The sequence below is a fragment of the Leptonychotes weddellii genome, chromosome 14, assembly GCF_054177405.1.
Source record: "Leptonychotes weddellii isolate Sample4059 chromosome 14, ASM5417740v2, whole genome shotgun sequence".
NCBI classification, from domain to species: Eukaryota; Metazoa; Chordata; class Mammalia; order Carnivora; family Phocidae; genus Leptonychotes; species Leptonychotes weddellii.
In genome coordinates this window covers 64525709-64548670 of record NC_138382.1, presented here as the reverse complement: position 1 = coordinate 64548670, position 22962 = coordinate 64525709, and the positions used below count along the sequence as shown (strand labels likewise).

Here is a 22962-nt window from a genome sequence, read left to right as displayed (position 1 = left end):
CCAGAACTGCGAGGGTTAGGCCCAGGCACACTGAGGAGTCGGCCCCACACACAAGAAAGAGCTGGGCTCATGCGTCAGGCAGGCCTGGGCTTGAATCTGGGCCTCGGCACTAGTGGCCAAGTGAACTCAAGCACATCCTGCAAGTGCTCTGAGCCCAAACTGGTTCGCCTGGGCAACTGGGCTAACAGAGACCTGTCAGAGTTGCCACGGGGATTCAAGAAGGTGATGGAGGACACGTGTCTGGCAGGATGTCTGACAGTTGTGGCAGTTCACTTAGGGGTGCCTTTTTCATTCTCTATTTCTCCACCTGCTGTCTCGATAAACCAGTCTACGGCAGGAAGTGGAGTTGGGCGTGTACAAGAGAGTGTTAAAGCATTTGAGAAGCTGGAGGTTATTTACCAGTTAAACTGGGGAATTTGAATGGTAGGAAGTACGAGTTTAATTTGAGATCCCTTTCTCCTCCAGAAGTCAGACTCCCAGGAACCTCAAATCCGAAGAAAACACCAAATACTGTGAATAAGGAACAACTATGGCAACTGCCTCAGTTGGCAAAGCCATCTGCACCAGAAGAGAAGGCAGCAGGCTCTGCCATCCACACTTCCCACATAGGGCTTCCAGGCCTCTCCATCCTGTCTTCAACCACCACTCACCTTCTCCAGGAAAGCTACTCACTCTTCGGGTCTCAGTGTAGACATTGCTTCCTCAGGGAAGCCTTCCCTGACCTTCACACTGATCTCCATAAGATCCTGCTCCTTTCCTTTGCTGCCCTTTGACAAAGGCACTACAATGCCTGGTTGGATGCCTGGCTCCCCTAACGGGCCTCGAGCTTCGCAAGGGCAGGGGCCAGTCTGTCCAGACTCTGCCCAGGGCACACAGCTCGGTACAGTGCTGAGCCCTCCCAGATGCTCAAGGAACATGCATCTCACTCAATGAAGGAAGCTTGGCCATCTGCATTCTGCAGCCTCAGCCAATAAGAAGGATCACCAATTTAAAGTGGAAGGGGATCTCTTAACCCAGAAAGCCAAAATTACATATATAATGTGGGTAGAAAAGGAAAGGAAAAAAAAAAGACTAGGAAGCATATTCAGAACTAGCAAAGAACTTACTCTGGGTCCCTTACTAAAGAGGCAACACCTAAGGGTCCTGACATCCGAAATTGTTGCAACTGAACCCAGTATGAACAGAGTGTCAAAATGGCCATTTGGTGTACATGTATATTTTTTCAAGTGACTGTAATCATTTGGAATCTGCACCTGAACCTCAGTCTCATGACTTCATGTTCCTACCATGCACTCTGTAGAAACAGCAATCCATTTAAGGAAGTCTCCCAATAAAAATAAATTAGGGTTTTTTTTTTATGTTTTTATATATAAATTCTAGTTGGTAGGAAAATTCTTCTAATCAGATCTGCTCTTACACTGATGGTGTCACATGAATACTGTGTCATAATTCTACCCAAACTTCTATTTAAAACACAAACTTCATTGTCCATTCACTTTCGAAAACGGTGGACTCCACCAAGTCAAATCGACACTATTGTATGCTGTATTCACTTGGCACCAGGCGTCAAGAGCCTTATAAATGCTCACACCTTTTATTCTAGTCATGTCAGCTCTAAAAGGCAATTGTCAAGGAACAGAACTGGAGAAATATTTATCTGCAAAGATATTCACAAGCCTCATTATTTATCATTGTGAGAAACTGAAGTAACCCAAGAGTTAAAAAGAACAGCCTGAGGTGAACAGCCTGTATCATAAACTATGATACATCACAACCCTCTAATAAATAATAATAGAGCAAAAACTGCAGCTGGAAAGTTTATAATAATATCAGATCATTCTTATGTATCAGGTTTCCTGGGCTAAGTCAAAACAGAACAAAACAGGATCCCACACTAGAATGTCAGTGAGATATACACCGGTACAAATACCACACACTTAAACCCAGTAAAATATGGCAGAAGGAAAAGCAATGGCTATTTCCGGGTTGTAAGATGAGCAATGATTCTGTTGTTCTCTTCTGCTTTCTGGATTTTCCAAAAAGTAGAATATGTATTGTTTCATATTGGGAGAAAAATAAAAGTCATTAGTAGGAAATGAATTTTATTCTACTGTATTTAAGCAGAAAGTATTGACCTTCAGTGTTTAAAAAAAAAAAAAAAAGGAGGGGGTGGGCATGCTGAAGTGTTGTCCATACAAGACTGGCTGACCCCAGAGAACCTCAGCAGCCCTGGTCATCTATCCAAAGATGCAGTTTGAGTGTGTTCTTTTGGGTCTTGCCCTGTTCATCCCCACATTCTAGGGTCAAAGCATCTTTCTTAAAGGAACTAATTCTTTTAAGGATGATGCGATATAAAGGTACTTAGGTAGCAAGCCAGACACCTTGCTCTCTTTCTCTCACTCACTCTGCCACCGCGGCCAAATCATTTCTCCTGTATGGGCCTCAGTGCTCCCATTAGGAAATGAGAAGTTTAGACCAGATAATCACTGATAGCAGTTCCAAGACTGACTACGACCGGTCTCGGGAACACCGTTCCCCCTTCTTTAGAGAGAAAGAGATTACCTCCAATGATTTTTTGGCTCAGATTGTAGATGAGTACAAAACCAGAAATAGCTCCCCATCAACCCATTCATGACCAGAGCACTCCTCAACCCAGGTTGCCCAGTCTGACCACCTCTCCCCTAGCTCTCGGCTGGGGTCCCAACTCTCATCAGGAAGAAAGTGGGGTGGCCACTCTTTTGTGAGTGGTGGGTATGCATCACAGTCAAATGTTCCAGTTTTACTCAAGACACTGGAATCATTCCTGTTGCACCCTAATATGCAAAGGAAGAAAATCACAACCAAGACCACTCCCCCTAATTTTACAAGTGTGAAAAACCAAAGAAATTATAAAATAATCAAAGGCTATGACTTACCTTGGTAAGAATGTCCCATCTTCTCTCTGCCCCTAGATTTTAGACATACTCCCTAAAAATGCAAGTTCCCTCTAGGATTTTACAAGCTAGTCTCTTGCCCCAGAAACTCTTTTTCCTGGACACCTCCCCACTCCTTCTCCTTATCCCTTAAGTTTCAGGGTCAATGCTGATCCCTCGGTAGAGCCTTTCTCCAACCTCTGGCCTGGGCCCTCACGGTGCTCTATCCTCTCCTTCTAAAAGTATTGATTACACTTGTATTTGTCTGCTTCCATACCTGGCTCCAAGCTTTGAGGGTAAGGAACCAAGTCTGCAAAGATCATTCACGAGCCTGCCCACCCAGCTCAGGGCCCAGCCCATAATATTAGCTCAACTACTGCCTCAAAGAATAAAAAATACAATACAATATAGCATAGCTTGTGGGCAGAGTTGTCCAGCATGCAGGGTGCTCCTGGCTAGGAAGCTGGAGAGACCTGCAGGCGGCGGCTGCCCAGGGGGGGCCTACCTTCTTGGTCTTCACTGTAGAGGCACAGCAGTCCCCACCATCGTAGTTGCAGAAGGCTCGGTTGTTGATGGCATCACAGTAATTGTCTCCCATGAAGGGCTGCAAGTGGAGAGAAAGGCAAAAGGAAGGTGGCCTGTTAGCATCCAGGAGTGGGTGGGGCATGGCCCTGCCATTGTTCAGCTATCTCATATCCTTTTAAAAACTCTGTAGACAGCCTACCTGGCCTCAGATGTCAACACCCCCTTGGACAAGTTATCACTTCTACCATTTGTAAAGACTTATCTAGCCAAGTTTTCCCCAACTCAACTATGGTTCTGCTGGTAGACAGGCTTCTAGGCTGGGGTATGCAAAGCCACAGGATAGATCACTTACATCTCTCTAAAGTAGGACTCATTTTACTTGAGGAAATGATGAGAAAATTTGAGCACCCTTCCCCTACTTTTTCCAGTAGTAGGTGGTTAAAAACATAATTTATAATACAATATAAGCTGAATGTAATCTGCCCAAGAACTGTCAAGATCAAATGTTAAGAATTCATAGGAATTCGGCACAATGGTCTGTGGGATCCCTCTCCTCTAGCATTGGAGTACAGATGTCCTTGATGTCACATGCTTTATGTGTTTGTCATCTTTTTTGTTCTCCAAACAACATGTGAGGTGAGCACTGCTATTCCCACTTTTCAGATGAAGATTCTGAGGCTCAGAGCAAGAAAGGGACTCAGCCAATATCAGCCTGGCAGGGCCAGAGCAGTGATTTAAATCTAAGTTGACGTCCTGTTTTTTCTTTGCCATTCTAGTCTGTATCTAGCACATACCGATGTGTTGCTTTTCTTCCCCGTGTTCCTCCAACTCTGTGGTGCCCCAAAGATGAGGAAAAGATGCAGAGTTAAGTCATTACTGATCTGAATCCAGAGTAATCTTATGGGGAAGTCAGGAGTGTCTGCAAACCCCCTAAAACTTTTTTGTCCCCATCCAAGGACTAAGCACACTGTTTTTTTCTAATGTCTGTTTATGAACCTGCAGCTGGTGTAAGACTGTGAGCTCACTGAACACACGGGCGATATCCAGCTCAATCTTTGTCTCCCTGTCACCTAGTTTAATACTGGGTACAACTTTGGCTCTTAGTGATGTTTTTGAAATTGCATATATTATACTAGCATAGTGGAAAGGCAGTTGTGAGGGGTTTAGAAAACCTGGGTTCTAGTCTAACAAACCTCAGCCAACTGGAGAGGTTACTTGGTGATTTTGGTTAAGTGGCTTATCTTTTCTGGGCCTCAAGACTCCCAATTGTGAAATAAAGAGGCAGGATTAGTCCGCTGGTTTCTCAAAGCAATAAGTGTACCCCTCCACACACCAAAAGCAATACTGTGTGACCCTTTAATACAGAAGGCAGTTGAAAGTAAGACCTCTCTTATTAAAGTTCACATTGGGCTCTAATGCTCAGTGACTCACCAATGGGAAAAATATCATCAGTTGCCTAAGACCACTGCATCTCAGCACAACCCCTATGATCCAATGGTCTTTCCTTCCCATCCTGTTACAGGGAGAACCAAGCTCACAAGGAGTCCCTCCCATGTGGCATCCCTGGCCTTTGCATCTCTGCTCTAAATTCGTCGAGGCTCTGTGCTCCCAATTCATGATGCCAGATCCCATTTCATCACTATCCTATTAGGGTCTAAAAAAAAAATCTTAGCAAGACAGAACCAAGAACAGGCAAGAGCTGTGCTCAGGTGTCCATGTGTAAATGTGCATGGCTATGAACACAAGTGTGACTCTGACAGGTACTTGCTGTAATAAACACACTATTACGTTCATATCCAAGCAGACAGGCTCAAACAACAAACAAAGGATAAGCCCTTGGTTTTGCTCTGTGCCTGAGGAGATCTGCCTGTGGGATCTGTTCTTTATGATCTTTCTTATATCATATAAAACAGAGTAAGGAAGGAAACCAATGTCCCTTAGAATGAAAGAACTGGCTTGGTAAAAGGAGTAGCGGGGAAAGAAGAGGAAAAAGAGAAAAAAATAAATGAAACTTTTTTTGGCCCCTGAAAAAAAATCTGCAGTCTCATCACCAGCTACCCTGCAGCCACATCCATGCCTCCATCCACCCCTCTATCCATGCACCCTGTACTTAACCATATTTACTGAATGCCTACTATATGTTACACATTGCACTAAAGACAAAGCTGTAACAGTGAGTCATACAGATGAAGCTCCTACTCCTCCAGAACTTACGCTTCAGTGAGGAGGCAGACTTTAATCCAATAATCACACATCTAATTGGCCAATTTCAACTCTGATAAGAGCGACGGAGGACAGGTACCACGAGGCTGTTAAAGAGTAAGAGGACTAGACCTCATCAGGGAGCTCTGTGAAGGTGTCCCTTAGGAAATGACCTCTCAGTGGAGATCAGAAAGATGAGCGAGGGGTTAATTAGGAGAAGGTGGAGAAGGGAGAATGTCTAGAGAGAGCGAATAACATGTGAAAAGCCCCGGCACTTAAGAGATTTTTCCCAGCCCTGGTATTTCTCAGGGCTGCTACTACTACTAATGTATTCAGGCAAGCAGTTCAGCCTTCGAGATCTAGCTCCAACCTCACCTCTCTGATACCCTCAGGATGTCCTGGGCTTCCATAGCTTCTTGTACTTGGTCTGGTTACAGCTCTTGGTACATATTTTAGAATTCTTTCTTTAATTGTCTATCTCCTTCACTAACTGTGAGTTCCTGATGGACAGGACTGTGTGTCATCCATTTTTGTATCCTAGACTTCCTCACAAAACATGTGGCAATTTGAGCAAAACTTCACCAAACATTTGTTCCTTCAATGTTTATTCAGTAAAATGGTTCAGTTCTTCATGGATGGATACGTGGATGCATGGATGGACAAGGGGCAAGAAGACACCACACATCTGGACTCAGGAAGAGCATAGTTACTGTTTTCACTTGACTAAGGTCACTGTGTTCCCAGAACCTAGGGTAGTGCTGGGCACATAAGAGGCATCAGTGAAACTCTGATGCACGAGACAGTGAAGGGACCACTTCAGACACGGCTTAGGGTAGAGGGCTCAGGAGTCCCAAAACCTTTCCTCAATCGTTGCTACCTCCAGACATTCCAGGTTGATGGCTCCTCCCTGGACCCAGCATTTGTATCTCTTCCAGGCATTCTTTTCAGCCCCAGGCATGAGGCAAACTATTAGCTCTAAGCTAAGGAGGAAAGGAGATCACCTGCAAGGGCAAAGGCGATAAGCATCATTGGCAGGGCTCAGAGCCTGACAGGTGAGGGTCTCCTAGGCCCTGGTGCTGAGTCAAAGGAGGGATCGAATTCTGCTGTCACACTGGCTGCCCCGACCGCCGACTCAGCAGAACGAGGGCCCAGGTAATCCAAGCTTCCTTTTCTCCAAGCACTGGACTGATCCAGAGATGGAAGGAAGCACCAGCCACAGGGCCTTGGCCTTGGTTTTGCCATTCCTGGCTGAGCCTTAGGAGAATGGGGGGGCTCTTAAAGACTAGAGTGTCGAGTGTCCTGAGAATATGCTGCAGGGAGCCCCCAGCCAATACATGGAGAGAACAGTGTGACCCAGGGACTGTCTTGTCAGGGGTGCTTCATGGGTGGGAGGTGGCCTCGTGGAGGAGAAAAGAGCACCGGCCTGGAGTCAGGAGACCTGGGTTCATGCTTTGGCTCGGTGGCTTTTATACTGTGCAACGTTGGGCCAGTCCATCTTCTCTCTGATCCTCATTTTCCACTCCATATAACTATCGAGTAGGGTTAGATCACACTAAGAATCCTTCCTGTTTGGGCATTCCATCAAATTTTAGATCTGGCTACACCTTTAAAAAGTCAGGTTTAGATCATCTAGAAGAGCATTTCTGACTCTGACATTCTAAGAATTTCATCAAATACAAAGTTTTCTGGAGCACAATCTAGTCTCTTTCACCTGCATTTTCCTGAGTAGGCTCTTGAGGGGACGGGGCACAAATATTTGGGCATCCACCTAGATGAGATTTGGGGATTCTTTTCATTGCCAGCTGAGAAGACCCACAAGGGACTTGGGAAGCACAGAAATATTTCCTAGTTCCATAGGCAGTATAACCCCTTGAGAATACAGATGGCATCCTAAGTACCCTGCCCCTTTGCCTCTCTAGGCTTGTCACGGAAATACAGAGACAGATCTCCATAAAGCCAAGTTCCAGGGAATGGTTCAACTGTGAAGTCAGAGAGGATCTTCACTTTCAGCTCTATGGTAGAGTCTAAGGTATCCATATTACTTCTGGGGTTGAAGAACGAGTGAATGACAAATGTGTGGCAAAAGGAAGTGACCTGCAAGTAATGGTCAGCAGTAAAGTAGGAATTGGAAAGGAAAAAAAAATGCCTCCTGTGATTCTGTAAACATTAAACATAATTTTGGTCAAATGCCTGGCATGTTATAGATACAAAATCAATATGGCCTCCCTCCCTCACAGATGCAACATTATGTTGAACACAAGCTTAGGGCACAGGAACACCTGGCTTGGAATCCTAATTCTGTTATCCATGAAATGTATTTTTGAGTATGTTTGTTGATATCTCTGTGCCTCAATTTCCCCATCTATAAAATGGGGTTGCTCATTCCTGTCCAAGAAGTCTATTAAAGGTATATTTACAGCATTTTGTAAATAAAGCAAATGGCAGCCATAATTAAGATAAGAACAATAATAATAATGTTAACAACAGTAGGATCACTTCTAGGGACTCACCTCACAGCCTTTGACGCAGTGAATCAGAGCAGGGTGAGGATACCATTTGAGACCAGCCGTGCAGACTACTCTCTGCAGAGAGAGGGAGAGAGCAGTCAGATTGGTTTGGGGCTGGGAGGAAGCTGTCTCGTTGTTGGCACCACATTCAATCACCGCACGTTTTCTTGGATCTTCCAATTCCTGACTTCACCCTGGCATTTTCATGATAATTTGCCCAGGTACTTGCAATAACAGGAGCCATAAGATTACAGCAGTATTTGTGTTTGCTGTAGGCATCACGATCCTGTATCTTCCTGGCAGGAATAAGGACTTAAGAAAAGCAGAATTGGGGGATGAAGACGTGATCAGAAAGGCCCTTCAGGAAATTCTTGGCTGATGTTTGATCCATGGGTGGAGTTAGGAACAAGGTGGGAGGCAGGGGGAAAGGCAGAGTGGATATACGGCTGCAGCAGGAAGATGGGAGAATAGTGTGGAGCAGGGTTTCCCAAAGCATGTGCTGAGGACCACGTTCACCAGGGTCACTGTGGGAGCTCATTAAGAAGGCAGATACTTCAGAGACACCTTGGATCTAATGAATCCAAATCTCTGAGGCCAGGGCCTGGGACTCCACATTCTAAAAACAAGACTGCCAGATGATTCTGATACACACTACAGTTTGGGAGCAGTGGATTGGCTCAGAACCCTTGGAGACATGGAGAACCCTTCCTGTCTCCACCTGCCACCATGCCATATGGGCCTGCTCCCAATTCCCTGACATTGTCCACACTGCCACACCCCTGTGATTTTGTTCTTGTGGTTCTCCTTCCCTGAAATGCCCTTCCCCATCTTGTCTCCTGGAGAAGCTTTAGTTATCTTCTAAATTGCTGCTCAAGACTTACCTCCCCCGTGGTGCCTTCCCCAACCCCTTCAGAGCTTCTAGGTTTGCATGTATGCATTTATTTATAGCCTCCTTTAATAATAATAATTACTACTATGATAATGACAACTAAAATATATTGAGTTCATTTGTGGTGCTGATTACTTTATGTATTATCTTATTTATTACTCGTTACCATGCAGTGAGCTGGGCATTAATCTTGGGTCATAAGGAGAATAAATTCCCCAGGCCTCATAGCTGTTTAGTGAAGAAACCAGAATTTGAAATGGAGCACTCATTTTGGAAATTATTTAAGGCAGCTCATAACATAAAATCCAATACGAGGATAATTTTTAAAGGAGGTGAAAAGAGAAAGATAAAGCTAGGAAGGTAAATAGCATCAGAAATGGGGCTAATATGATGTTCCCAGAAGCTCCTTTCTCTATTCTGCTATAGATGCCTTACTTTTTATGCCAAAATTACAATGATTTCTTTAAAAAATAAAATGAAAATAACCTGGAGGCAAATGCTTAGATCTGCAATGAGAGGTAAGTGTCAGGGACCAGCCATGGAAGTCTATATGATCAGGGCTTGCTCTCCTGGATGAGTGCCAGCTGATTAATTTTAATGAAGAAATGAACAGTCCTATGGACCAGAATATGGGAAATCATGTTGACCAGCCCAATTTCTCCCGGAAGGCAGACCTATACGGGAGCCCAACTGTAATTAGGTTTCTTGGTGAGCTTGGAGCAAAAGGAATCACATGACTCCAAGATCGGGCTAAGACTGGGTTGGTGCCTTTCTTTTCTGCCGCACAGCATCCGTGGTTCACCCTTGGATCATCCACACCTAGAATGGCGACTGGCACATGGAGGATGCCCATAAATGTTTTTGTTATAAATGCATGGTGACATCTCAAAATAGAGATGATTTTTATCAATCGGCAGTGTTTTCTTTACTTGTCTTCCTCTCTTCTAGAACATCAGAAGAGCCCTTACCATGCCTAGCATAGTGTCTAGAAAACCAGTTTAGTGTAGGCAGAATTAAAGTCTTAAACAAACATCCTAAGCTGAAGATCTGACAACCAGTCTTGCCATGTGAAGTCTACTATGTAGTCCCCTCCTGCACCTTTCTACCTTTTCCCAATACACCTAGATGAGATGACATGTGGGAAAGACCTTGGGCAGGGGGTATGTCAGATGTGGATGCAATTCAACTTGAAATTGCTTTGTAAATTTCCACTCTGAGGCTTGGTTCTCCCGTCTGTGAAATGGGTCCTGAAAAATCACATCATGGGGCTTGTCGTGATGATACATGGAGATAAACGGTACGGGAATGATTAACCGAGGACCTGGGTTTTAGACATCTCTGTCTTTCCCCAGGACCAGGCCTGGAGCACAGCAAATACATGTTGACCAGATAGATGAAGGAATGTGAGTAGCTCCAGCGTTCCTTTCTTTCTTCTGGCTTACTTTAGTGCCCTCTGCTTCCCAGCCTCAGGGCCAGAAGCAGAGAGTATCACCTCTTTTCATTCTCTGGGAGACCTTACCCAGGCTTTCATCTCTGGGTCTGAGAGTCTGTCCCCAGGCAAAATCCAGGGGTGCTGGAGGGGCCCTTGGTAATGGCTCAAGTAATAGAACACAGCAGGGTTGGGATCCACAAGGGATTTGATGCCCATCCCTCCCCCTGTTTATCTGAGAGCTAATTTAATCCATCTGTAGGAGTGTTGTGGTGCAGTTATACAAGTTTCTGTCAGCTGAGGTTTACCTGACGTGAGTTCATTAAAAGGACTTTTACACTATCCGCATGAGTCTATTTATCTTTCCAAGGCTTTTGGATTTTCTGCTATTCCTTAGGGCTACCTGCCCTACGTGTCTCACTACAGGGCCCCTCTGTATGTGAGGAGAACTGGAAGGGGGCAAGCAGCAGGAGCTGAAGGAAAAGCTAGGCTATTCACACCACAAATTGGGAGATCCCAGATGACGCCCCTCATATGTCAGCCTTGTTCCTTTGGATGCCAATGAGACCTCTAGCCCAGTGAGAGAGCTTTCAGACCAGGTTTTGTAAGACGGCTTTCATTTCCTGCCTTGGTGCATAAGAAGAATACACTCTCCTTCCTTCTTGGTTGCAATGACCATCAACATCACCACCACCACCACCGCCTTCATCATGATCTTCTTCTTCTTCAACTTCTTCGTTGTCTTCGTCGTCGTCGTCTTCATCGTTGTCTTCTTCGTCTTCTTAGTCTTCGTCGTCATTGTCGTCATCTTCTTCTTCTTCTTCGTCTTCATCATCATCATCATCATAGCACTGCTACCAACCCTATCATCATCCCCATCCACACAAGCCCTGTCCTCAGAGCTTTATCTATTTAATTCTTACCATAACTATGGGAGAGGTATTATTTTTTAGTCTGGTTTATACAGGAGGAAACAGACCACAGAGAAGTTAACTAACCTGCTCCAAGCCATACACACAGGTAATGACCCTCAGGAAATAAGCCCATAGCTCTCTGATTTCCAGATCTATATTTAAACCCTACACTCTCCTTCACATTCCCCTAGCCCCCAAAACTGTAAATATAAAATAGTTTACTCTTTGGCCTGATGGAAAGACCAAGGTTCAGAAAGGTGGAGGGGCTTTGAGAGAAAAGTAGGCATCGGGGTGGGGCAGAATGTCTCCAAGAGGAATCCCAGGAAGATGGGGCCCCAGGCAGAGCTGAAGACATGTGAGAAAGCATCTTAAGAGAGCCTCCCCATCCTGAGGCTCATATTGGACACCCCTTCTGAAACCTTCTAAGATGAGCCCTCTTTTCTCCTTAATTCTTCCCTTGATGTATAGGACTTTCTGTGAATGAATGATATCATTTAACTTATGTTTGCCGTTCATTATCAGTTATGGAGCTTCTGGCTTTCTTTAAAAGCCTGGCATTTTCCACCCCGAATGCCTTGTGTTTGAAGAATGCCTGCCATTTAGAAGTACATCATCAATGTTTTTGAATGAGTGAGTGAACCAGTAACCAAATGAGTGAATGAGAAATCACTGGATTCTGGACACATCTCTGGACTTCATGCTCACTCAGAACCATTTTACCTCTGACTTTAGACTCTTGACAGAGCCTTCCACAGTGCTGCTGCCTTCCCTTCAAGGAATGAATTCTGCATCCTTTGTCTGCAAGTGTCGAGTTATGATGCATAATATATAAGGTGGTTGTCTTGCAAGACAAAATGCAGGAGAATTAGCCCTGGGTCCAAATTCTGATTCAACCGCATTAGTTATGTGAATTGGGCAGTGAAAACCCAGTGAGAACTTCAGCTTCTTCCTGTGTAAAATGGTGATACTATTGATCTCACTGGAATATGGTGGAGACAAAACGAGGTGGCATATTTGGACCTGCCTAACAAACAGTGATAGATAACAAATGGTAACTTCCTTTTTTTTTACCCTTAAGTACCCCCCTCCCTTTCTTCTTCTTCTCCTCTTTTTCCTCCCTCCTTCCATCCTTTGCCCAGATGCCATTATAAAATCCAAGTTCCCAGATGCCTAGAGGAATTATAAGCCTCTGAGGTTGTGCACTGCATTTTCCGGGAACAAGTCGAGGTACAGGGCAGACTAGGGGTGCTCCTTCAGAGCTGGTGACAGAGAGGCTGCTACCCTGAATTCCAGATGCCCAGGGCTAGGAGTCTGCCTCATCCAAAGGTTGCAAGCCGACAGCTTCCAGGCTACACAACCCACAGAAATGTTCGGTTTGGCATACAATGTGCTTGACAGGAGTCAAAATTATTTGCCAGTATTTAAAAAAAAATTTAGAGATTTTATATTTTAAAGACTCCAGATTTCTTATACTCAAGATCGAAGTGGGAGATCTAGCCATACTCAGCACCCATTTCCACACTGCCACACTTGGCTCGAGCTGCCCCCTAGGGAAGCAGGATGTGTTTTCCAGAGTTCACCACTGTCCCCACCTTTCCCTGCAGTCTCTCCAGCACTGAGCCCAAGAGACATTGCCATCTGTCACTAAGTTTGTATTGTCTCCTTTCTTAGATGTGAGGAAGATTGCTCCGTGTCCCTATCACTTCCAACAGCACATGCGGGGTGGTGGGGGTGGGGGAGTGGGGGCTTTCAAAGGAGAGAACTTTAAACAAATAAAGGGAGTGTTTTTCTTTATGAAAGTAAAACTAAAAGTTTTAGTACACCTGAAACTAATATAATTTTATATGTCAATTACACCTCAATAAAAAAAAAAATAAGCCAACCCAGTAGACGTTATCTTGGGGGCATAGCCATTGCCTGGCACGGGGAGGGGATGACCTCTGGGGAGCCAGGGATCCCAACCTGGGGAGTGGTTTCAGGAGTGGCCACAAACATGGACACTGATCAAACCTTACATGTAAAATCAGCATGTGCATTAAATCTCAATAAGAAGAAAATTTAGAAAGTCATTTCTTAAGTTGGGTAAAATGTACATGGGCATTTGTATTATTTTACGTGTGTCTGTCTGAAATATGTCTAATAAATCCTGCTACCAGTATTAATAATATGCCTAGGTATGTAATCTACAGAATGACACGCCTGGCCTGCTTCACCCATTTGTCCCACAGCCTGGTTCCCGTGGGGGTCTGACTTTGTGACTCTTGATCCAGGCCTATCTCTCATTCCACAGATGGGCCAACTGCAGCTTGTAGAAGTGGTAGGATTTGTCCAAGGACAGACCGCAAGAAGATGCCCGGGCTTGAACTAGAACCTTGGTCACCTGATCCCGCAAACCTTAGTATTTAGCGAGCACCCACTGCGAGCTAGGCACGAAGGGGAGTGCCGTGGTGAGTAAGAGGCCCGTGGGCCTGCCTTCACAAAGGTCACCATTCCAGTGCGCTCATCACAGCACGCCATCTCGGTGGTGATCTCCCACTCATCTAAGTAGGTGTTGTTCTCGTCATATAGGCCGATCCGTGTAAAGTACTTAAAATAGAGGCTGTCGTGCCCCACACGCCACCGTGGGCTTCGGCCGGCTCGAGTGGACCCACGAGAGGTGGTGGTGCCTATCCCTCCCAGCGCTGTGCGCAGCGAGGGCAACTTGGGAACCCAGGCGGGTACACCATGGTAACTGGCAAATACTACAAATCAGAGCTCTAGATGGTGGTTGTTTTTTGGGGGGGGGGGGCAATGCAGGGGGAGGGGAGCGCGGAGAGCCAGTGGTTAACTCTGCAGCAGCACGTTCCCTGGCAAGTGGTCAGTAAATGGTTTGCCCCTGTTATGACTGTCGTGCGTTCAGCAGAGACTGCGCGGGGAGCCTGAGACAACGGCACATTAGACTGGCCAGGGGCTCCCTTTATATCCTCTCAGGCCAGGGGCTTCCCCCGCTGAGATTCCACTTCCTCCACTGGAAACAGGGGAGAGACAAAAACGCGCCTTACCGGGTGTGTGGGGGGCAGGGGAAGGGGTGTAAAGGAAGCATGACCCCGTGCCTGATTCACAGGCGGCATCCACGAAATGTGCGTTCTAGCCCCGCACTTCCTTCCCTCGGGACAAAGGTAAGCGGACTTGGAGCCGAGCCCGGCCCCCACCCATCTGCCTTGCCCGGGCCCCGGAGGCCTCTGCCCTGGCCCGGCAGCCCCGGCACCAGCAGCTCTGTTTCTCTGTAGCTCTCAGCACACGGGGGGCAAGGGTACAGCAGAGGCCAGCTTTTCTGCCTTATTCCTGGAAATCATCAATCTCTGCCCTTCACCCTCCTCCCTGTTTCTACCACATTTTTTTCCTCCTGGATAATGAGGCCTCCGGAGACCAGGGGAGGTCTGAACCTCGTTATGGCTCTCTCCGTAGGCCGGCATCAATAAAGGCCGGCAGACCAGGGAATGGGGTAGGGGGCTGGGGCGGCCAGGCAGCGGGTGGGCAACTGGGGAAGGGGGGGCTCCCAGGCTTTCAAATCCCTGGATTTATTTCACAGTGAATTATAACTGAACTCTTTAGTGCCCGGGGCTCACCAAGGGAAGGGTGGGAGTTCACCTGGGGGCGGGAGGGGGCAGAGAAAAGGCCTGGGTGGGAGCCGGGCCAGGGGAAACTGGTCCGAATCCCGGACAGAGAAGACCTCCAGGGCTGGGGTATGAGGGAGGTCTCCTGTGTCTGCTCTGTGTAGGAGTGTAATTCCCCTGCCTTTGGGTATGTGGGAGCAGGGCAGGGGACGGGGGGCATGGCTCTGCTTCCGGTGTGACCCTGGCCTAATCCCCTCACTCCGTGCTCCTCAGTTTCTCCATCTGTACAACGACAGGCTTGTACTTGATCTCCAACTTCCTTGAGCTTCTGACACGGGGGTTCTGTGCGCACCCCTGGGTATGGACAGCACGCCGGCATTCACCGGGGCATTCGGTGAGAATCTGTGTGGGGCGCTGGGTTAGCAGTGGGGAGAGGCATGCCGAGGGCAGAGAACAGATGGGGAGCATGAGGTCGGGGAGACAGGGCTACCTAGGCTATGCATGGGAGAGTCAGGGGCAGACAGAGGGGAAAGAGGATGTTTGGGCGGGACATGGAGCAAGGTGACAGATGTCTTGGGAGAGGGAGAGAGAAACAGAATGGAAACAGAGGCAGGCAAAAGGGACAGGACTTGGAGGTAGGGCAGAGGGCAGTTGGGGAGGAGGAGGGAGGGGAGGGGAGGAGAAGAACGCTGTGGTGCACAGGGGAGCGGAGGGGGCGTCCAAGTCCAGTGCCAGCACCACAGGCCGAGTGCTGAGTAAGCCCTCGCAATCATGCCCTCAGCTCATTTGAGAAATAGTACACCTCGTATCGGGTTCTGCCTGGCTATCTGGAGCGGGATCTGCAGCAGGAGGGCAGACAGTGAGGCCCCCCACGCCCCAAGCAGGAAGGCTGGCCGGGAGGGACATCACCGAACACTGCCCTGTGGGCCCTGCTTCCCTCTTTCACTCTCTCCAGGTTGAGCCAGGACCCAGAACGGGTACATGAGGCCCAGGGTCTGCGCTGCCCTTGAGGGCAGGAGTGGGGTTCCGCTTCAGCTGTAGGGCCACGGATGGATCAGGTGACACATAGACCATGGGAATGGCCAGCCCCCAGGTGGACCTGGGCAAGGAGGCAGCTGCCAGGAGGCGGAGCCTACACGGCCTCTGGCCAGGGCCACACCAGCTAGACATTGAGGACAAGCACTGCACTTGGACTCAGGCTCGGGTTCGAGCCCTCGCCCTGGGCCCGTTGCTCACTCCTGAGATCTCAGTGTCCCCAAGCAGGGACTGCAGGCGATGCCCCCCTGCTCCATACAACAATCCTGAGTCTTAAATACAGTCTTGTGTGTTGAGTGCTGGGCACATGCACATAATGGGTGCTTCATAAGTAATGGGTGTTACCGGTTCCCCAGACCACATATTAATTGCTTTCCACCAAACAAGTTAAGCATGGAGAAGGATACCAGAAATCTAGGCCATGGCACATGGAAGGCCATCTAAGAGCTTGTCTAGAGAAGCCGGATCACGCTATCCTTACAGGTACAGACTTTCCGGTCAGACAGACATGGGTTTGTGACCTGACTCTGCTTTCTGTGTGTTCTTGGTGCCTCCGTGTCCTCACCTCTAAACTGGGGACAACGGTCCTCTTATTCCTAGACTGTCATCAGGATGCAGTGGAACAGTAAATAAAAGGTCCTCCGCACAGGCCTGGCCGAGGGCAAGGGTAAAATGCTGGTGGCCTGGAGAGATGATCGTGAACAGTGCCCACCCCTCAGAACAGGCGTGACAAGTCGATGATTGAACATGTGTGAAAGGACTAATGAGGGACTGGGGCACAGCAAGTGTCCAACGGGGTCACTTCCCTCCCCTAGCCACCGGAGACAGCCCTGCACTCACCTCCACCCGTGTGGGGTTCAGCCAGTGGGGGATGTCCCGTACAGACACGTTCACTGGAAGGATGATAGACTCGCTGTTGTGGTCCAGGCACGAGGTGACACACTCCGACCCTGAGGGCAAGCACAGAGTGAGGCCACAGCTCAGCCCCCAGTCCCCTGATACCCATGGGCTGCTCTCCCACCGTACAGGCCCTGTCATGCCTGGTCCCCAGTGGACCAGGCCATCCCGGCCTTGAGGACAGTGGAAAGAAGTGAACTCCCAGCGGGGCAGCCTCTGGTCTCCCTGACTCTATTCTTGTCTCCAACGAACAGCCTACACCCACCGCCATGTTCATTGGCCCTGAGCCCCATTTGGTCATGCCCCTCCTCTGCTTGAGAACATTTCTAAGGTTGCCCACAAGCAGGACAAAGTGTAATCCCCTTTGCCCAGCATCCGTGGGCTCCCATGGTCTAGTCGATCTCGTCTCCCATTAACCATCTTCACGCTTTGGGTGGTCCAGCCAGATTGCCCTAGGTTTTCCACCTGAGTCCCACAACCCCTTGCCTCTATGTTTCTGCTCCCATTCACCCCTTCCCCTGAATCACCCCCATCTGCCTTCTCAAGGTCAAATCCTATCAGTTCTTCATGGCCCAGTTCAAATCCTCCAAGAAGCCTGCCCTGATTTTTGCGCCTGAGTGAGAGCAGTATTCAGCAACGAGGAGTCTCTCAGTGCTGGCCTTACGCCATCCCTGTGCCTACCTTTCCACAGTTACAGTGATGCCCTAGATGGACAAGGATGAGGGGGACTCATCTATGAGCCCAGCCCGGTGCCTGACATGCAGGGACTGCTCAGGATGCATCAGCCCAGGGCGTGGTGAGCCCATGAATGCAGCACAGCCTCCTAGCTCCTCGCTTTCTGCTTGCTCAGGGCTTGCACACACGCCTCCCCTGTGCCTTTAGACCCTTCCTACTTCTCTTCAACTAGTGCACTATTAGTGATCCTTCAGACCTCAGTCCAAGTGCCGCCTACTCCGAGGAGCCCTCCCTGCTTTCCTGACAGGCCAAGCCCTCTCACGGGCACTAGCCCCTTCCCACGGGCTTGGTGACTGTTGTATTGATGGCTCTCTTCCCTGCCGGACTGTAAACTCCTGAGGCCAGCCCTCTCCATGCTCCCCGTTCCATGCCCAGAGCCTGGCACTGTGCATGGCAGCAAGTATTTGTGAAATGAGTGGGAGAGACAGGGAGTGCGTGAATGCATCCATGGACAAGGGACTGAGGGAGTGGGTGAATGCACAGGAGGACATGGGTACCCAGATGGGGGAGAATGAATACAAAACTGGATACGTGGATAAAGGAACGAGAAAATGAATGCACTGATGATAAACAGGGACAGGCGGGGGTACACAGCAGCCCTCGGTGAGGGACACCTGACTTTAAGCTGTGGGTTGGCAAGTCGACCATAATTTGGTGCATTCATTCTCTACCCTGACCTCACACATTGTAAAGTCTCCTGAAAACCAAGCCTATCCCACGAGGTATCTCCAGGACTCTCAAGCCGTGCTCATTCACGTGGGCAAAGAATGGACATGTCAGAATCTGACCAAGGCCCTAAGGAGGTCATTCCTCTACCTTAATGCCTGGACCACCACTGAACACTAAGTGGACCCCAAGAGACAGCCAACTCGATTCTAGTAGCCATTCTAAAGGGGTGTGTGTGTGTGTGTATCCCCCCCACACACACACATATACTTATATATGTATATATAGTTTATCTATGAGGGCCCTTCTTATTGCCCTCTTGTCCATCTCTTCAGTCTGAGAGACTCAACAGGACTGAAGAGGGGATGAGGGTGGAGTGTCAGGCCTAGGACAGTGTTTAAAACCTCTTCACTTTACACACAGGGCCCCCCAGCCCAGAAGGGGGGGCAGATCCCTGGCCGTGCAGGTGGTTTTCATGTCACACGTTCTCCTGAATATCCCGTGCTGTACCACAGGTTGTCATCACACCCATTTCTCAGGTTAGAGAGTGCACAGAGCTCAGGTTACAGAGCAGGCCATTAGGGGCCCATGAATTAAAACCCACGTCCTTCGGCCTTCCGAGCCCAGCAATGGATACAGGGGAGCCCAAAAGAGGAAAGAGAAAGGAAGGTAGAGGAGAGAAAAGAAATGGGGGGGGGTGCAAAAATACCAAAAAGATGAGTGATGGGAATAAGGCGGGGTGGGGAGTCACGAAGTAGCTGGAGAAAGTCAGTACTGTGTGTTTGTCGGGAGATCTGTTCTAAAGGAGTATTTAGGGAGCGAGGTAGAAGCAAGGCTGTGATGATAAAATCTTCTTTTGCAAAAACAAGAGGCAGCCCATGAGGAAAAGCCAAAGGCTCTCTTTTCCCAGGAGGGGCACAAAGCGGAAGATATGGTCAACGCAGGAGGCCATCCCTGCCCTGCTCAGCAGCAGCCCCGTCTCCCCTTCCCCTTCCCCGCAGCTCCCTCCCCTGTGCTCTCCTCCCCCACCCACGGGGCTGGGGCTTTAGGATCAGGCTACTATGTTGTGATATATGAGCCAGCCGGAACTGGCATCATTACTGAGGGTGATCTCACCAGGCCCCTGCCTCTCCTTCCCAGGGAGGGGGGGAGAGGGGGTGGGGAAGCAACTTTCTGAGGGTTCCTAACTGCCACTGAAGCCAGCCTGTGCTGCCTGGGGAGGGGCCCACAGGGAGCTGCTCTGGGTGGCTCCAGAACGTGTCCTCCAGCCCCCAAGCCCACACGAAGGAAGGGACACACATCTCACCCCTGATTATGAGGCCTTGGATCAAATCCCCTCCTTGGTGAGGTGGGCTCTCCCCAGGAAGGGGCTCAGCCTGGGCTTCTGATGTGGGGGTCTTTGGAGGTGAGGAAGGGGAGGGACCTGGAGGTCAGGAGGGAAACCTGTTTCCCCTCCTTCCCAATGGTTGTCTCCCAGAGTCCCATGCTGCCTTTACCCTCTTAGCTCCCGCATTTGCCTCCCACCCCGGCCACCGTGGATCACCATATTCATAAAAGGGGCATCTGCATGGCAGTGGGGGACATGGGTACCGGGAAGGGAAGGACGTCCAGGTTCCAGTGTCCTACTGACTTCTTCCCCTTTCTGCTTGACCGTGAAAAAGCTCGGTGGGCAAAGGAATGCTACGGCCACACGTCTGCCTCCCTCTAGCTGGACGAGCCGAGAGCCAGGCCGTGTGCGGCTGTGACACGTGCATGGGGCGTATGCACACAGTGGCCGTGTGCATCTCTCTGCACAGGTAACATGTGTCAGGGCATAAGATGTGCTTGTGACAGGTGTGTGACCAAATGTCACACCTGTGTGCCTATTACGTGCCGCTGTGTGTGTGTGTTAGGTGATGTGTTTGTGCAGTATTTGGCTGATGCGTATGTGCCAGGCATGAGTTAATGATGCGTGGGTTTGGGTCTATGGTTATTAAACATTTGTGCTTGTGTTTATTTTTGCATGTGTGGATATATTTGAGCGTATCCGTGGAGGTAGACAGGCAGGAAGTCTGTTTCTATAAGTGTTTTTTTTTTTTAAGATTTTATTTATTTATTTGAGAGAATGAGAGAGAGCAAGCACATGAGAGGGGGGAGGGTCAGAGGGAGAAGCAGACTCCCTGCCGAGCAGGGAGCCCGATGCGGGACTCGATCCAGGGACTCCAGGATCATGACCTGAGCCGAAGGCAGTCGCTTAACCAACTGAGCCACCCAGGCACCCTGTTTTGTTTTTTTTTAAAATAAGTCACTTAATGAAAATTTTCCCTCCCAGGGCCATTTAATACCAGTCATGAGTATAAGTGAATATTCACTTGCGTATCCTGACCGAGTTGGGGGTGGGGACCCCATCACAGACATAAGTGTCTAGAACCACCTATCAGGAATGATGGAGAGAAGAAAGTGATGGCTTTGGGGTAGAGCAGCCAATGTTTTTGACCATTGCTACACCTGTTGCCCCAACCTTCTAGAATGCCTATATTGGCAAATGACACAAGATACCACCCCTCTGCAACTGTCCTGGTCAGGGTCCTTTGGACTGGTGAATCTGTAGGAACTTAAAGTATCTTCTGAATCATCGGAGACAGCAACCTTGCACTTGGAGGTTTTTCTCACCCACGTAGGAGCAGATGCTCTGGGCTCCATGCAGGAGCGCTGATTCCTAGTCTACTTGTAGGTGAAGAACATATGTGTGCTCTCAGGCTCTGTTTCCCTCTTTGAGAGGCGGTGGTCAGAGGCCCCACACACCTCCCCTCTCCAACCACAGGCCTCGATTCTGGATAAGAAGTGACAGCTCCCATTCTGCTGGATGCAGAACTTACTGGCTCTGTGTGACTGGGAGTGAGTGTGTGCGTGATAACCTTCTGCTCCAGACATCCCTGGTGATTATCCCATAAATCACACTGGCCATGAGAAAGAACATCCAATTCCCTGGGCTTTTCATCATGGTCAATTAGGGAATCAGCCCAAGAGGTCAGCATCACCGCCCTCAACTGAGGTCAGACTCAATGCACGCCCACTTCCCCAGAAAGCCTCGGAGCCTGTGATTAATGCATCTGTCCAGACGCCTGGTTTCAACCAGGCCAATCCCTGGCATCAAACCCCAGGTTGTCTCCCCTCACTGTGAGCACTTTGTGAGCTAGCCTATCGCCACACAAATAGGATTCTGAACATGCTCTTTATCCTCTCAGTGGGAGGCCACAGAGATGCCAGGGCAAGAACTCGGGCTTCAGAGTAAGGGAGATATTCTGTTATCCCTTCAAGTCTCCATCTCCTCATCTGTTAAAGGTCATGGAGCAGATACGAGACGATGCCTCTAAAGTGCTTGCTGTGGGGCCTGACCCTTAATAGGTACTCACGAAGTATTAGGTTTATGCACAATTTAAGATTGACACCGGACCACGACTGCTCTCCGAAACACGACGTGTGCTTCCGCGTCTCCTTCCCTTTGCACCATATGGTTCCTTCCGTCTGGAAGCCCATCTCCTGAAAACAAGCTCTTTCCAATCCCTACAGCAGCATCCCTTCCCCTGGGAGCCTTCTGTGTCCCCCGACACGGCAGTCAGCTTTTCTGTACTCCGGTCTGACTCTCCACACTCACCGACCCTGGCTTCTCCAACATGCGTGCCCTTCACTCTCTTTCTGGGAGCACAGGACCTGGTCTCTCTCATCTCTGTCTCCCTCCCACGGGGCATCACGAGCGAGGCACTAGCCCCAGGCTCCCAGAAGGACCTGGCCCTCCCACTGCCACCCTCACGCGCCCACCATACCTATGGCATAGCCTTCCGGGCACTGCAGTTTGAGGTTGCTGTTGAGCTGGTCCGGGGCCGAGCATTGGCCCTGCATCTCCTGGCAGACGTGGAAGGAGCCGCTCCAGGTGCCGTCTTTCCGGCAGTGGATGATGTTGCTCCCACGTCCCTGAGCACCACAGAAGAACAGTCAGGGTGACCAAGGGGGACTGTCACCCTCACCATAATCAGCCCCTCCAAATAAAAGAGGAAACCGTTCCTCATCTCCCCAGGGCCCTGGAAGTGTTTGGAAAGCAACTGCTTAACAACGGTAGAAACCCACTCACCGTAAAATAGAGGCACTGTTAACATCTCCGCTTGACAGGTGGGGAAACTGAGGACTCAAACATGCTCAGAGCTCTCCAGGGAGCCTAGCTCCCACGATTCCTGAACCCTAGCTTCGAGCTCTTTCAGAGATTTCGGTCAGAGGGATTTGTTTTGTGTGTTGATTTTTTTTTTTTTTAAACTGAGATGGTAGGTGACCAAACGCACCCCAGCTCATACAGTAAGTAAGAACATGGGTCCTGTAGCTATTTGTGAGAGGGTAGGCATACAGCAAAGCTTATTTCCTCTCAGCCAGTGAGGAAGCACCCCACGGGAGGGCTCTGCCACACGTGAACTTGGTAGGTCGGAAGCTTTTTCGTCCTTCCTCTCCTTTTCCTTCCTTCCTTCCTTCCTTCCTTCTTTCCTTCGTTCCTTCCTTCCTCTCCTTTTCCTTCCTTCCTTCCTTCTTTCCTTCGTTCCTTCCTTCCTCTCCTTTTCCTTCCTTCCTTCCTTCTTTCCTTCGTTCCTTCCTTCCTCTCCTTTTCCTTCCTTCCTTCCTTCCTTCCT

At 48.9% G+C, this 22962-nt stretch overlaps 1 protein-coding gene across 1 annotated transcript in view; it reads right to left on the bottom strand.

Moving 5' to 3' along the window:
- The window catches only part of PAPPA (pappalysin 1), a 241317-nt gene that overhangs the window by 16610 nt on the left and 201745 nt on the right, over positions 1 to 22962 (bottom strand). Inside the window, exons 18-21 of the mRNA XM_081803476.1 lie at positions 22114 to 22261; positions 16850 to 16959; positions 8150 to 8221; positions 3418 to 3516 (exon numbers count right to left, since the gene is read on the bottom strand). Coding sequence (XP_081659602.1) covers positions 3418 to 3516; positions 8150 to 8221; positions 16850 to 16959; positions 22114 to 22261 — 429 coding nt within the window. The remainder of the gene's footprint in view (positions 1 to 3417; positions 3517 to 8149; positions 8222 to 16849; positions 16960 to 22113; positions 22262 to 22962) is intronic.